Source organism: Bos javanicus, chromosome 3 (assembly GCF_032452875.1).
Source record: "Bos javanicus breed banteng chromosome 3, ARS-OSU_banteng_1.0, whole genome shotgun sequence".
Lineage (NCBI taxonomy): Eukaryota > Metazoa > Chordata > Mammalia > Artiodactyla > Bovidae > Bos > Bos javanicus.
Genome location: NC_083870.1, coordinates 9,201,749 through 9,218,946, shown reverse-complemented (window position 1 = coordinate 9,218,946; position 17,198 = coordinate 9,201,749). Strand labels below are relative to the sequence as shown.

Genomic DNA, 17,198 nt, shown 5'->3' with positions numbered 1-17,198 from the left:
GATGTGTGAAAGGATATTGATATTTTGAGGTCTTGTTGGGAGTGAGGATAGGAGAAAGTTTGCTTGGCAAGATGGAAGAAGCGCACAGTTTGAGTCCAATGGGCCTGTGTTCTATTCCTGATAGTTACTGAGGCCCTTATCTTACTTAGCTACAAGATAGGATATAGTAATACCTACCTCATGAAATTGCTGGGAGGACACATAGATGTTGCTTAATATGTAGTGGACATTTTGGAACAGAGAAGATAAAATGCTAACTAGTCACCTGGGACTGCAAGGACATCCAACCAGTCCATTCTAAAGGAGATCAGTCCTGGGTGTTCTTTGGAAGGAATGATGCTTAAGCTGAAACTCCAGTACTTTGGCCACCTCATGCGAAGAGTTGACTCATTGGAAAAGACTCTGATGCTGGGAGGGATTGCAGGCAGGAGGAGAAGGGGACAACAGAGGATGAGATGGCTGGATGGCATTACCGACTCGATGGAAGTGAATTTGAGTGAACTCCGGGAGATGGTGATGGATAGGGAGGCCTGGCATGCTGCGATTCATGGGGTCGCAAAGAGTGGGACACGACTGAGCGACTGAACTGAACTGAGTCATACTTGATGGCCTTCATATCTTCAGTAATGTGGGAAGCAAGAGGAGGCAGGAGAGGGACTACTTAAGAAGTGTAAAGTTAGGGGCACAGGTCTTGAATCTAGGGATATTTGAGCCTAGATATGTTATTTGGTGGGAAACTATTGAAATTCTCTGATTCTTAGGTTCCTTACCTTTAAAATATAGGTAATTATTAAATGCAATTATGAAGAAAGAACACTAAGCACAAATTCCTGGCACATAAAAATGATAGTTGCTATCATTATTTTGATGAATGTAAAATTTTTGAGGAAATGCTGCTCTAGGAAACACCGCCAGGAAGTTAACAGGTTGACTGAGGGGATGAAGGGACTCGTGAACAGGCTTGGGGCCCAGTGAAAAAGAGATGACTCGTATTTATAATATCTCATAATGAGTGTGAAGAAAGCAAAGAACTAAAGAGCCTTTTGATGAAAGTGAAAGAGGAGAGTGAAAAATGTGGCTTAACACTCTACATTCAAAAAACTAAGATCATTGCATCTGGTCCCATCACTTCATGGCAAATAGATGGGGAAACAATGGAAACAGTGAGATACTATATTTTCTTGGGCTCCAAAATCACTGCAGATGGTGACTGCAGCCGTAAAATTAAAAGATGCTTGCTCCTTGGAAGAAAAGCTATGACCAACCTAGACAGCATATTAAAAAACAGAGACATTACTTTGCCAACTAAGGTCCATATAAGTCAAAGCTATGTACATGATATGAGAGCTGGACTATAAAGAAAGCTGAGCGCCAAAGAATTGATGCTTTTGAACTGTGGTGCTGGAGAAGACTCTTGAGAGTCCCTTGGACTGCAAGGGAATCCAACCCATCAGTCCTAAAGGAAATCAGTCCTGAATATTCATTGGAAGGACTGATGCTGAAGCTGAAACTCCAATACTTTGGCCACCTGATGCAAACTGACTCTTTGGAAAAGACTCTGATGCTGGGAAAGATTGTGAAGGCAGGAGGAGAAGGGGACAACAGAAGATAAGATGGTTGGATGGCATCACTGACTTGATGGACATAAGTCTGAACAAGCTCCAGGAGTTGATGATGGACAGGGAAGCCTGGTATGCTGCAGTCCATCGGGTTGCAAAGAGTCAGACGTGACTGAATGACTGAACTGAATGAGTGTGATTTCCTGATTCTCATAGCCAGACCACAGCAGGATAGGGTGGGAGAAAGGCAATACTTCTAGAAGAGAAGCAAAGGCAAGAAAAGGCTTGAACTCTGTGATGTGGGCTTGGATGGAAAAATTGGTTCCCCATGACCTCTAGATAGCTATGGTGAAGAGGTAACCGGAGGGTCAGGATGACCCCAGCTTGAACAGAGAACACCATGGACAGTCTATTCACTGGAGCTGGGTTTCCCCTCCTGGAAGGGAAGCTGGACATCTTTCTCAGCCTTATATATCTTTTGTGTTTTAGATGATAACTCCTGTTTCCCTGGATGAACCCATGTGAATGGGTGAACTTTACAAATATACATTTCATGATAAAGTAGCTGCCCAAAACCACTGATTGAAAGAAGGAAATAGAGAATATGAGAATAAGAAATGTGTTTGGAAAAAATAAAGACTTAGAAACTTTATCTGGGTTAGAAATATTGATGGGGTAGGAGGAGGTTAACTGGCCAGAGGGAAATTCTTCAGACCTGAGTAAGGGAAATTTACTGAGAAGTAAATTTACTAGAAGTTGGGTAAAACCCAAAGAGATTACAAAATAACAATTACTGATGGCAACAGAGAGGGCATTTAGACCTAAACTTCATAGTTCTCCTTCAGTTCAGTTCAGTTCAGTCCCTCAGTCATGTCTGACTCTTTGCAACCCCATGAATCGCAGCATGCCAGGCCTCCCTGTTCATCACCAACTCCCAGAGTTCACCCAAACTCATATCCATCAAGTCGGTGATGCCATCCAGCCATCTTATCCTCCGTTGTCCCCTTCTCCTCCTGCCCCCAATCCCTCCCAGCATCAGGGTCTTTTCCAATGAGTCAACTCTTCACATGAGGTGGCCAAAGTATTGGAGTTTCAGCTTCAGCATCAGTCCTTCCAATGAACACCCAGAACTGATCTCCTTTACGATGGACTGGTTGGATCTCCTTGCAGTCCAAGGGACTCTCAAGAGTCTTCTCCAACACCACAGTTCAAAAGCATCAATCCTTTGGTGCTCAGCTTTCTTCACAGTCCAACTCTCACATCCATACATGACCATTGGAAAAACCATAGCCTTGACTAGACAGACCTTTGTTGGCAAAGTAATATCTCTGCTTTTCAATATGCTATCTAGGTTGGTCACAACTTTCCATCCAAGGAGTAAGAGAGTCTATTAAAAACAAAGACAGTGTACATTTGGGGTTTCAAGGGACTCCTCCCTAGTCTCTTAGATCCTATCTCCTCCCACCTGATCTCATATCCTTCTCTCCACTGCGCACTCTAACCACACTGACTTTCTCATTCTTCAAACTGGCTAAGAACACCTTAGAACCTTTTCTATTAAATACTTGCTGCCTGGTAGGCTGCAGTCCATGGGGTTGCTAAGAGTCGGACACGACTGAGCGACTTCATTTTCACTTTTCACTTTCATGCATTGGAGAAGGAAATGGCAACCCACTCCAGTGTTCTTGCCTGGAGAATCCCAGGGACCGGAGATCCTGGTGGGCTGCCGTCTATGGGGTCGCACAGAGTCGGACACGACTGAAGTGACTTAGCAGCAGTAGCAGTCCTTTTTTTACAACACCCTTTCCAGCACTCCTTCACTGTGAAACTCTGTTCCAATGTCATATCTTCAGAGAAAGCCTCACCATGTTTAAGTAGCCGTCTCTTTCCCATCACTCTCTATTGCCTTGCCTTATTTATTTTTCTTCACAGCAGTTATGACTACTAAAGCATTGCATGTGCATATTTACTTATTGTCTTCCCCACCTTTCACCCCCATGAGAATATAATGGCCATGCAGTCTTTTTCTGTTTTGGTCACTAGTACTTCCCTTACAATTAGTGGATGATTATTAAATATTTGTTAAAAGAATAAATACTTTTTTGGCAACTGACTCACTTTCCCTTTTTCTAGCAATAAAAAGCAAGATAGAAAACTTAGAGTAAGAGAAACAGTGAGGACAAGAAATAACTCTACATGTCTCTGGCTCTTGGTAAGGAAGGTTCAGAGTATAAACTGATTAATAAGAAAGAGCAGTTGGCTAACAGTAAATTCTTTCCACTCCAATATTCTCATATTGTTAACAAAAATTTGCATATGTCCACAGGCTAGGGAATCATAGCATGGTGAGTAAAAGATCAATAAACAAGACTGAGCCAAGGTTCTATTGCCAATTAGCTAAATGACCATGACTAAGCCAATTACCTGCTAAACCACAGGATTCTATTGGTAAATGAAATAAAATTTCTCTACTACTTTTGAGGAAGTATGAAAATTAGATGACATGACACCGCTCTCAGGTATATACAGCAATAGAGAAGAAACTAGAGACCCCAAAGGGAGAGTTGCCCTGAGGGGCACCCTCTTTCTGCCCCTGTGTCAGACACTATGACTTAGTAATGAAAAGCCAGACTGCCTGAGCTTGAATCCTGCTCCTGCCAGGTTCTAGCCATGAGGCCTTGGGAAAGTTAACCTCTCTGTGCCTCGGTTTTATCAGCTTCTAAATAGACTAACAGGAGCACTTCATAGAAGTGTTATATTAAATGAGTTATTATTTGTAAACCTATTAGAAAAGTACTTGGCATATACTAGGCACCATAAGTGCTTGTTATGTAAAATAAGAAAACATTGTTGCAGAGATTAAAATAGTACCCCCAGACAACTCTTATGGAAAAAAGGAGAACTGGAGTATTATGGAGATGTTACAAAAGGCCAGCATGAAGGTTTTCATATGAGTGGAAATAAGGAAGGGTGTATTGTTGCTTAATAGCTACCCAACCCCCCTTGCTTCTTTAGGACCCTTCAAATCAGCATTTCTTGATATTTCTTCAGTCATAGCTAACTTTTGCCTTGTCTCCTCCCATCCACTGCTTCCCTGAGTATGGCAGGTCTGGAAAAGAGTTACCAGAGGCAGCAGCACCCAGAAGAGAGATGGTTGTAACTGGTTATTCTGAGTGCAGGGAAAGAAGGACAAAGAGGAAGCAAAGGGTTAGCTGCAAGAAGCTTTGTGTCTTTCTCCATGAAAATGGAAATTCCTTGCTTATGAGGGTTTTAAAACAAGGAACCTACCACCTCCATACAGTTCAGTTCAGTTCAGTCTCTCAGTCATGTCTGACTCTTTGGGATCCCATGAACTGCAGCACGCCAGGCCTCCCTGTCCATCACCAACTCCTGGAGTCCACCCAAACCCATGTCCATCTAGTCGATGATACCATCCAACTACCTCATTCTCTGTTGTCCCCTTCTCCTCCTGCCCTCAATCCTTCCCAGCATCATGGTCTTTTCCAATGAGTTAGCTCTTCGCATCAGGTGGCCAAAGTATTGGAGTTTCAGCTTCAACGTCAGTCCTTCCAATAGTATACTATTTTCTGCTGGCTTGTTTTTTTCTTTACTTTATATAATCTTTATTGAGATTTAGGGTGACATGAATCCTCTTCTGCAAAATAAATACACACACACACACGCACATAGATTCTCAAAGATGAGATCCTGTCACTCAACATTTTATCATTACTCAGCACTCTATGGACATGAATCTGAGCAAACTCTGGGAGACAGTGAAGGACAGGGAAGCCTGGTGTGCAGCAGTCCTTGGGATCACAGAGTCAGACACAACTTAGTGACTGAACGATAACAACAGCACTCTAAGCATATAATAAAAAATGGAGTATAGTGAAGGAAAAGGTGTAGTGGGTATGTACCTCCACTAACATCAGTCACCCAACTGACTGCTCAGACCTCTTTCTTTTCTAACTTCCACATAGCTGAGTCTAGTTACCCCCAAACTTACAGATTCATCCTTCTCTTAAGTTCAAGAGAACAAAAGTCTGATTTGGGAATTATTCGAGTAGCCCAAGTGACCTGGCATTGACCTTTGGGCTCCTGTTGTGGAAGCACTCTGGCTGCTCTGGGGTCACACACTGATCTCCAGGGCTGCTCTGGCATATTGGGTTGATGAGGGGGTCACTACCCCCTCTACTGGAGTCTCACGTTGTTATAAGGATGCAGCCTCAAGCATCTCTTGGAGACTGGAATTTAAAGCTAATGTCCTGATATCTACTTTTCTCCATACATAATATATTCTTCCATTTCTGTAATTGGGCTTTTGTTTTTAAGCCCTTCTGGAAGGTCTATGGCAATAGTCTGCTCAAATCTCTTTCTACAACAGAGGCTTTGTCTTTATCTTGAAAGTGAAAGTCACTCAGTTGTGTCCGACTCTTTGCAACCCCGTGAACTATACTGTCCATGGAATTCTCCAGGCCAGAATACTGGAGTGGGTAGCCTTTCCCTTCTCCAGGGGGTCTTCTCAACCCAGGGATCAAACCCAGGTCTCCCACATTGCAGATGGATTCTTTACCAGCTGAGCCACCAGGGAAGCCCAAGAATACTGGAGTGGGTAGCCTATCCCTTCTCCAGTGGAGCTTCCTGATCCAGGACTCAAACTGGGGTCTCCTGCATTGCAGGTGGATTCTTTACAAACTAAGCTATGAGGGAAGCTGAAGGCCCCTCTCTAATAGGACTTTGGACTAATGGCAAATTGACACTTGCCAGGACTCTTCTCCAGGCGTGAAATCTTATCTCCAACTCTCTCCCCTATTTCTTGTGTCAGCTGCTGGAATGCCTCATGACTGTGCTCTACATTCAGCAGAACATTGAGATCTTGTTGACACTGGATCTTTGCTTGTTCTGAAAAAGCAAATTCAAATCATTCTATAACCATGCTCATGTGAATGGTACTTGATCCACGTCTCGAGATGGTTATTTCTTTGGATATTCTACCTTGCTGGCCTGCCTAAACTTCTGTTACTGGCAAAGGCCTGCCCACCAGCCTCCAACCTCCTCTGTAGGTGGGTACAGATAGGCCCAGTCTCTACTGAATAATCACCACTCATGATAAATCCCAAAGTGTGATAACCATCAGCCTCAGAGATAATATACTATTCTATTTCAGCATCAAAGTGGTAAAGGCATCACTGACTCAGTGGTTAAGTCTGTAGACAGGAGTTCAAATCCTACTTCCTCCACTTTTTGGCTAAATGACCTCTGTTTTCTTCTGTAATATTAATAGTACCCATCTCAAAGGGTGTTATGAGGATTAGACAAAATAACATATGCAGACTACTTAGAGTAATGACAGATATGTAGTGACTGATCCATAAGTGGTTAATTATTACTATCGTTGATAAGAGAGGAGAAGGCAGCAAGGGGAGGGATTGAAGAAAGAGAAACAAGAAAGGTATGGAGAAAAGGAAGAATTAAAGGAGTGTGAGAGAGAATATGTAGAAGGAAGTGAGTATGGAGCAAAAGCAGTGGGCTCTTGTTTTTTATCCCAAATGGTTGGCGGCTAGTAGAATACTTGGAAGGACAGTCAGAGTCACAGTATTCACAGGTCATGATGAGGAAGCTGAGATCACAAACATAAGACTGTGAGTCTTGGCTCTTCAAGAAAACTTTTCCAACATGGAATGGTCATGAGCTTGCACACTCAGACTCCTCTTATTTCAGTGCTTTCCAGCGGAAAAGGGGATTTTTTAATTCCCTTTTCCCATTGCATCTCAGCTGCTTAAATTGTTCAGAATTCATTCCAGGGAAGTAAGTACAGTCAGTGTTGACATCTAAGCTCAATGCTAAATATCAGGGACCATCTTTGTCAGGAATAGCAGCAAGAGAGATATGGGGTACACTTTTGCACTCAGGAAATGTTGGTAGAATAATCTTTAAGAGGCAAACATATCCATTCAACAAAGCCAAATGGTACATGAAAGTACTGCTGGTTTTTCTGCTATAAAAACAAACTCCCACCTCTCATTAATGGGTCCTTGACAAAGGGAATATTTCATCCCTGGTTTTCTCTTTGGGAACTTCAAAAGCCCACACCTAAGTTCAAATTCATACCATCTTTTCACCGGCTCATGTTCCTTGGATCATCCTAAACAGAGGAATCTTGGCCAAGATCTCTGTGTAAGAAAGCCCTGGCTCTTTCCTAATACCATATGAAAAGCAGGTGAGAAAAACAACAGCATTAGCTAGTATTTGGTAAGCACCTACTATATTCAAATACTGTGCCAACTGTCATACCTGGGTTATCACTTTGATTCTCAAAAATCTTATTGTACTAAGAGTTCTCCCATTTTGAAGTCTAAATAACAGTGTTGGGTTGGCTGAACCCAACCCAGCCCAGGATGGATTGCCCCCAAATATGCCACTATGACATATGATTTTTTTCTTTTTTTCTTTTTTTGTCGGCATCATTTGTGGGAATCTCAGTTCTCAGACCAGAGATTGAACCTAGGCCACAGCAGTGAAAGCCCAGAATCATAACCACTTGGCCACCAGGAGACTTTCCATATTGATTATTTTGAATAAAAGTTGATTGAGAAGAAGCCAGTGCAAGAGAAAAACTCTGATTCTTCTCTATCCCCCTGAAAGCAGAAAATAAACCTCACAGCATCTGGAGGTATAAGGACATCCTTATCAACAAAGACAGGGAATCTGGGGGCAAGAAGCTTATATAAACAAATCTTGTTATTTTAATCTACCACTTCAAGCCCCAAGTCTGTTTACACTCTTCACTAACTGATCACCAAAAGCCTGAGTTTCTTTGTCCTGTTGATTCTTCACAAATTTATTGTTTCTTTGTCTAAAAAGTAAAAGCTGTTTGTTTTGGCCACTTCTTAGTTTCCATTTCTATGAGACCTCTGTGTGCAAAAATTAAAATTTGTTACTCAGTCTCACAAACTTAGAGAATGAACTTATGGCTGCCAGGAGAGAAGGATGGAGGGGACAGGATAGTTAGGGAGTTTTGGATGGACATGTACACACTGCTGTATTTAAAATGGATAGCCAACGAAGACCTACTGTATAGCCCAGGGATGTTATGGGGCAGCCTGGATGGGAAGGGGGTTTGGGGAAGAATGGATACATGTATACATGTGGCTGGGTCCCTTTGCTGTTCAACTGAAACTATCACAACATTGTTAATTGGCTCTGTGTGTGTGTGTGTGCGTGTGTGCATGCGTGCACACATGCTCAGTCATGTCTGACTCTTTGCAACCCCCTGGACTGCAGCCTGCCAGGCTCCTCTGTCCACAGAATTTTCCAGGCAAGAAAGGGTTGTCATTTCCTACTCCAGGGGATCTTCCCATTCAGGGATCGAAACAGTGTCTCTGGTGACGCCTGCATTGTCAGGCTGACTCTTTTACCACCGAGCCTCCAGGGAAGCCCCTAATCACCTATACGCCAATATAAAATAAAAAGTTGAAAAAAATGTTTATTTTCTCCTGCAGTCTATCCCATATCATTTTTTTTAATTTATTTTTAATTGAAGGATAATTGCTTTACAAAATTTTGTTGTTATGTCAGTTTTATTATTAGTCCAGCCACAGAACTCAAGAGGCAGAAGAGGGAAATATTCCCCTTTCTGACAACAGGTGGATTTTATATAACTTTCCCAAAGTTCTAAAGCTAATGGATGAATGATTCATTGCTAGCTGATTCAATAACTTTGATTTCCATTTTAGTAGATGAGGCAAGTGTATCTTAGAGCTGCCTCTCATGTAGTGTACAGTAGCCCTTTGAAGAGCATCAGGGACTTGAAAACTGTGAGTGAAAGGTCAGAAAAATGTGGAGCAGAAAGACCTATAGCCCTGGGATTAACACAACAAATGTTCATTTTCAGCTCTACCAATTTCAGGCTGTGAAATTTTAGGTGAATTGTTTAACTCAAGTCTTAGATTCTACTTTTTTTTTTTTTTTTTGCATAATGAAATTAAGAACATCTATCTTGCTTATTTCAATGATCTTAGTATGTATCACATAAGAGTATGTACATAAAAATCGTGAATGCTTTGCTAGTTAAGTGGTATCAAATGCTTCCCTGTCCAGCCCTTCTTTGAAAGACTGGGGACATCCCTAGATTTCCACTTAGGTTCTATCCAATATTTTCCCCCATCTACTTGCATTTCCTACTTGTCTGTTAGGGTGACTAGCACAGGCTCTAAAAATTTGACCTGCCCAGTGGATACAATCTCAAGGAAGCTCACATGAAGGAGCCATAGCTCTAAGCGGTCAGGGGAATCAGAGATACCACAGTGCACCAATTGTACCTTTTCTAGAAATCCTAACCCACTAGATTCTCTGTGTTCTAACTCATGCCAGGAATTTGCTAGTGCATTTCCAAAGCTGATAAGAGACACTATAAGTATTTTTAGAAATGATACTTTTTACATAAACAAGGCAATTGTTCAGATTCAGTGAGATAATATATACAATGACAAAACACTCCCAAAGCTATGTTAATGTTACATAGTGTCCTTTGTACTAACAACAAGCAATATTCATGTGACCATTATACTTTACGTTAAGCCTTACGTAACAAAAACAGGATTTTTAGTTCAACTTCTCCATTTCTTTTTTGAGAACTAATTTGTTTATAAAACATGGATAATACTCTCTTCTCCATTAATTTTAGAGTTTTTGGAGGACAGAAGCAGAGTAATAGCTTTGAATGTGCTTTGAAAATAAAGGGAACTTAAAGAGATGAAGTTTTTATAATGATAATTATAGTCATGCGTCACTCTAATCTGCTGGAGCAAGAAATAATTAAGTCATATCTCTGTTAAAATTTATATAACACATTCTAAAGCCCCAAAAAATTGCTTCTAAGTTTTTCAAAGTTTTGGACTATCTATTCCTTTGTTGGTTTTCTGGGCAGGTCTACCATGAGCTGATGCTTCTGAGCAGAAGAGTTTTTCTCAGATGTTTAGAGGCTGAGTACAGATAAAATTCAGATATATAAACTATAAAGCTGAAAACCAGATAGGTTTGGATCTTAAGTCTCTTCCCAGTCAGGAGGATCCCTTTGGAGACCCAGGGTGTTTCTATTAAAGCAGGCCAAAAGGACATTTCAATAGCCTCCTTAAGGGCAATTTCCAAAACTTAATAGAAAATTAGGACGATATCAGCAAGGGTCAGAACTCACAGGTTTGTAGGCAAAAGAGCAAGATCCATAGGTGGTGATGAGCCATCTTTTTCACTATAAACTTCTGCACACAGCATGGCATTCTTTCAGTGGAGAATCAGTTTCACTTCTGTTGCCTTTTTATAGCCACAAAGGAAAGGAAGTTGAGTTAACTCATGATGGACTGACTAGTTCTTTTTTCTGTTGTATAAAGTGCTTAGCACTAAATATTTATTGAATGCCTACTATGTGCCAGACACTATGTTGGCACAGGCAGTATAAAGAGCCACAAAGCGATTTGATCTCTCTCCTTTCATGGAGCTCATATTCTTGTTATGGAAATCAACATCAGCAGGCAGTGTAGTGTGACATGTATTTCAAAAGAGAAAATAAGGGGAACTAGGAGGGCAGCAGAGACATCTAACCCAGGCTAGGACAGTGTCAGGGAGGCTTCCTGAAGGAACTGATGACCAAGCTGAGCCAGATCTGAAGAGCAAGTTAGCATAATTAGGAGAAAGGTGATAGGGATCAGGCAATGGGAAGAATGTGTTAACACTGTAAGAGCTTTATAAGTGATAGCAACTAATATTGCAAAATTATTAATATTAGCATATGCAATAAGAATCATGTAGAATTCTATTATACAATTGTATATAACTGTATAATTATTTGTACTATATGATCATTATAATCATATATGTAATAATAATATAATGTATATATCAGATATACAGGTATTATCTGATAATATATAGTTATATATATATAAGTTTAATAACATATACAGCTATATATAAAATATAGATATTATCAGATATCAGATATTATCTGATAATGTATCTTATCAGATATAATATGGCTATATATAATTATAAAATTGTTATAAATTGTAGTGTATTATATTACTGTATAGACTGGTTCCAAATAGGAAAAGGAGTAAGTACATCAAGGCTGTATATTGTCACCCTGTTTATTTAACTTATATGCAGAGTACATCATGAGAAACGCTGGACTGGAAGAAACACAAGCTGGAATCAAGGTTGCTGGGAGAAATATCAATTACCTCAGATATGCAGATGACACCACCCTTATGGCAGAAAGTGAAGAGGAAATAAAAAGCCTCTTGATGAAGGTGAAAGAGGAGAGTAAAAAGTTGGCTTAAAGCTCAACATTCAGAAAATGAAGATCATGGCATCTGGTCCCATCACTTCATGGGAAATAGATGGGGAAACAGTGGAAACAATGTCAGACTTTATTTTTCTGGGCTCCAAAATCACTGCAGATGGTAACTGCAGCCATGAAATTAAAAGACGCTTACTCCTTGGAAGGAAAGTTATGACCAACCTAGGTAGCATATTGAAAAGCAGAGACATTACTTTGTCAACAAAGGTTCGTCTAGTCAAGGCTATGGTTTTTCCGGTGGTCATGTATGGATGTGAGAGTTGGACTGTGAAGAAGGCTGAGCACCGAAGGATTGATGCTTTTGAACTGTGGTGTTGGAGAAGACTCTTGAGAGTCCCTTGGACTGCAAGGAGATCCAACCAGTCCATTCTGAAGGAGATCAGCCCTGGGGTTTCTTTGGAAGGAATGATGCTAAAGCTGAAACTCCAGTACTTTGGCCACTTTATGCAAAGAGTTGACTCATTGGAAAAGACTCTGATGCTGGGAAGGATTGGGGGCAGGAGGAGAAGGGGACGACAGAGGATGAGATGGCTGGATGGCATCACTGACTTGATGGACGTGAGTCTCAGTGAACTCCGGTAGTTGATGATGGACAGGGAGGCCTGGCGTGCTGCGATTCATGGGGTCGCAAAGAGTTGGACACGACTGAGTGATCTCATCTGATCTGATATGCATATATACAGTGTATATAATATATAATATAATTTGTATAATTATGATTGAACTAGACATGACTCAGGACCATTCTTTTATGAAGCCTCCCCAGTCCCTGTTAGAAGTATAACAAGGGCCTTGTCTGGGTTGGAGGTGAGGGAGAGTGGTAATGGGAGTAAAATTTAGGACCAGATACCAAGCAGTTTGAACTTGGACCCAGCTATTCTGGGGAGAGGTGGGTGGTGGTGGTGGTCCAGTTGCTCAGTTTTGTCCAACTCTTTGCGGCCCCATGGACTGAGCCCATAAGTCTCCTCTGCCCATGGAATTTTCCAGGCAAGGATATTGGAGTGGGTTGTCATTTCCTTCTCCAGGGGATCTTTCCGACACAGAAATTGAACCCGAGTCCCTTTTGTGTCCTCTGCATTGGCAGACAGATTCTTTACCATTAGCACCACCTGGGAAGCCAGTGGAGTGCTGGGGAAACTGAGGAAATAGGCCCTGAGACCTGGAGAAGTAAGATTGTATGTAGCCTTTTCCACTAACAGGACTCCTCAACCAGCTAGCTCATTTCTAGGGATTCTGAGCATTTGGAGTCATTCACTGAGCAATCCTTCTCATCATTTCCCATATATACTTATTCAGTGTTGAACAGTTGAGTGCCTTTTTGAGATATAGTGAATTGGGAAGCTCGGACCAAAGACTGATTAATATAAAATTTTCCAAATTATGTCCTTTCACAAAATTAACCCATATTACTTTCACAGTTTTAACAAGCATATCTCCCTGAAATATGTAATTAGTACATTTGCACAACCACACATCTATCTTGTGTTAGTTGTACAGAGAAGGGAGAAAGACTATGAAGTTGCCAAGAGCTGCTAAAAACCTAACTTTGTATCTTCTTTATTCCTTCTTTATTCCCTGAAGGAATGTTCCTTCTTCTCTTGCATTTAAAACTCTTGCTTGGTCTCATATGTATGTCTTTAGAACTTCTGTATTGGTATCTTGCATGTGCATGCTAAGAAGCTTCACTCATGTTTGACTCTTTGTGACCCTATGGACTGTAGCCTGACAGGCACCTTTGTCCATGGGATTCTCCAGGCAAGAATACTGGAATGGGTTGTCATGCCCTCCTCCAAGGGATCTTCCCAACCCAGGGATCCAACTCGCGTCTCCTGCAGCTCCTGCATTGCAGGCGGATTCTTTACTGCCACCAGGTAAGCCCGTGCTGGTGTTTTATTCAAGGACTTATCTCCTCTTATGCTTGGACAAATGTCTTTTCTCTGTATTTCAGCCTTAAGCTGTCAAACAAGCAGTGTATTTTTCTTTTTTTTAATTAAGAAGGAACTAGCTTTTGTTGCAGAGAAGGCAATGGCAACCCACTCCAGTACTCTTACCTGGAAAATCCCATGGACAGAGGACCCTAGTAGGCTGCAGTCCATGGGGTCGCTAAGAGTCGGTCTCGACTGAGCGACTTCGCTTTCACTTTTCACTTTCATGCATTGGAGAAGGAAATGGCAACCCACTCCAGTGTTCTTGCCTGAAGCGACTTAGCAGCAGCAGCTTTTGTTGAGGATCTTTTCATGTGTTTATTAGCTATCTGTATGTCTTCTTTGCAGAAAAGTCTGTTTAGGCCTTTTCCCCACTTTTGATTGGGTTGTTTGTTTTTCTGGTATTGACTTGTATGAGCTGGTGCTTTTATATTTTGAAAATTAACCCTTTGTCAGTTGTTTCATTTGCCATTATTTTCTCCCATTCTGAAGGTTGTCTTTTCACATTGTTTATAGTTTCCTTTGCTGTACAAAAGCTTTTAAGTTTAATTAGGCCCCACTTGTTTATTTTTGTTTTTATTTCCATCAGTCTAGAAGGTGGGTCATAGAGGATCTTGCTGTGATTTATGTCATTGAGTGTTCTCCCTAGGTTTTCCTCTAAGAGTTTTATTGTTTCTGGCCTTACATTTAGATATATAATCCATTCTGAGTTTATCTTTGTGGTGTTAGGAAATGTTCTAATTTCACTCTTACACGAAGCTGTTCAGTTTTTCCAGCACCACTTATTGAAGTGACTGTCTTTGTCCTGTTGTATATTCTTGCCCCCTTTGTCAAAAATAAGGTGCCCATAGGTGTATGGGTTTATCTCTGGACTGTTTATCTTGTTCCATTGGTCTATACTTCTGTTTTTGTGCCAGTACCATACTTTCTTGATGACTGCAGCTTTGTAGTCGAGCCTGAAGTCAGGAAGGTTGATTCCTCCAGCTCCATTCTTCTTTCTCAAGACTGCTTTGGATGTTTGGGGTCTTTTGTGGTTCCATATCAATTGTGAAATTTTAAATTCTAGTTCTGTGGAAAATGTCACTGGTAATTTGATAGGGATTGCATTGAATCTGTGGATTGCATTTGATGATATAGTCATTTTCACAATATTGAGTCTTCCAACCAAGGAATATGGAATATCTCTCCATCTGTTCATGTTGTCTTCAATTTCTTTCTTTAGTGTCTTAATTAGAGAAATGCAAACCAAAACTATAATGAGATACCACCTCACACCAGTCAGAATGGCCATCATCAAAAAAAAACTACAAACAATAAAAGCTGGAGAGGGTGTGGAGAAAAGGAAATCTTCTTGCACTGTTAGTAGGAATGTAAATTGATACAGCCACTATGGAAGATAGTATGGAGATTCTTTTAAAACCTAAAAACAAACCACCATATGACCCAACAATCTCACTGCTAGGCATAAATCCTGAGGAAACCAAACTGAACCAAAAAGACACATGTACACCAGTGTTCATTGCAGCATAAACCCTGAGGAAACCAAAACTGAACCAAAAAGACACATGTACACCAGTGTTCATTGCAGCACCATTGATAAGAGCTAGGACATGGAAGCAACCTAGATGTCCATCAACAGACGAATGGATACAGAAGCTGTGGTACATATATACAATGAATAATTCTCAGTCATAAAAAAGAAACAGTTCAGTCAGTTCTAATGAGGTGGATGAACCTAGAGCCTATATACAGAGTGAAGTAAGTCAGAAAGAGAAAAACAAATATTGTATACTAATGTGTGTATGTATATATATATAAAATGTAGTGATAGTCACTCAGTCATGTTCAACTCTGTGACTCCATGGACTATAACCTGCCAGACTCCTCTGTCCACGGAATTCTCCAGGCAAGAATACTGGAGTGGGTTGGCATTTCTTTCATATATATATATATATTTTTTTTTTTTTGCATTTTTTAGCTTAATTTTTATTTCATATTGGAGCAGAGTTTGATGTTCAGTGTTTTATCAGTTTCAGCTGTACAGCAAAGTGAGTCAGTTATACATATGCCTATATTCATTCTTCCTGTATGGATTTTAAGAAGCAGAGTCCCAGGCAGTCTTCCCAGGAAGTCCAGTGGTTAAGATCGCTCCTTCCAAAGCAGGCGGGTGGGGGTTTGATCCCTGGTCCGGGAATAAGATCCTGCAGGCATTGCAGTCAAAAAACCATCAAAACCTGAGCACAGGCAAGTTCCCTTCGACAGGTTTTACTTTAATTGCTCAGTACGAAAAGCTTAGAGCTGGAAAGTTCAGTTGCTGGTGATGATCAGGGCGTTGTCTTGGAAGGCTTCTGTGGTCAGTAATGCAGAAGGCAAAGAGAACAGCAAAGTGCTTCCTTGAGAATCTCCAGACTTTTCCATATTAAGAATTTAAATGGATTTGTGATCAAGCTCTGGTGTGAGGCAGAGATTCGTACTTTGAAAAAATATATATATATATAATATAAATATAAATATATATATATATAAAATAAATATATATATATATATTCCATATATATGGAATCTAGAAAGATGATACTGATGAAATTATTTGCAGGACAGCAGTGGATACACAGACACAGAGAACAGACTTATGAACACGGAGGTTGTGGTGAGAAGTAAGGAGAGGATGGGAGATATGGATAGAATAACATGGAAACAGACATTACCATATATAAAATAGGTAGCTAATGGGAATTTGCTACATGACTCAGGGAACTCAAACCAAGGCTCTGTAACAATTTAGAGGGGTGGGATGGGAGGGAGGTGGGTGGGAATTTCAAGAAGGAAGGGACATATTATACCTATGGCTGATTCATATTGATGTTTGGCAGAAACCAACATAATACTGTAAAGCAATTATTCCTCAATTAAAAATAAATAAATTGAAAAAAGAAGATACTAGCTTTTGTTGATTTTTAAAACACCTCCAGCAGGAACAATAAGTACATTTCAGACTAATCTGTATGTGGTGGTTTTGGGCAATTAAACAGCCTAGAATGGGGAAAATGTTGAATGGCTGGCAGTCATCAAGTTTCATCTGATAGTTAATGAGATTCCAAGAGTGAAGGATCAGTAAGAGACCTGCCTTTTCTGATTTCAGCTCACAGTGCACTTTTTCTTCTTTCAGGCTTCTTAAATTCTATAACAATATTCATCTTAAGAGCATATTTTTATCTTCTTGTTAAAATACAGACAAAGAATTTTCAGTTCAGTTCAGTTCAGTTCAGTCACTCAGTCGTGTCCAACTCTTTGTGACCCCATGAATTGCAGCATGCCAGGCCTCCCTGTCCATCACCAACTCCCAGAGTTCAC

General features: G+C 40.6%; 1 protein-coding gene across 8 annotated transcripts in view; it reads right to left on the bottom strand.

Annotated features, from left to right (window-relative positions):
* CD84 (CD84 molecule) overlaps positions 1-17,198 on the bottom strand; it is a 104,287-nt gene that overhangs the window by 35,407 nt on the left and 51,682 nt on the right. For 3 of the 8 annotated variants that reach the window (XM_061401447.1, XM_061401428.1, XM_061401438.1), the window contains exon 1: positions 10,759-11,097. In XM_061401447.1, the coding sequence (XP_061257431.1) occupies positions 10,759-10,840 (82 nt within the window). In that variant the 5' untranslated portion in view covers positions 10,841-11,097. Of the gene's footprint in view, positions 1-10,758; positions 11,118-17,198 lie in introns of those variants that run through there. The other 5 variants (XM_061401407.1, XM_061401456.1, XM_061401411.1 and 2 more) reach the window with 5 other exon arrangements.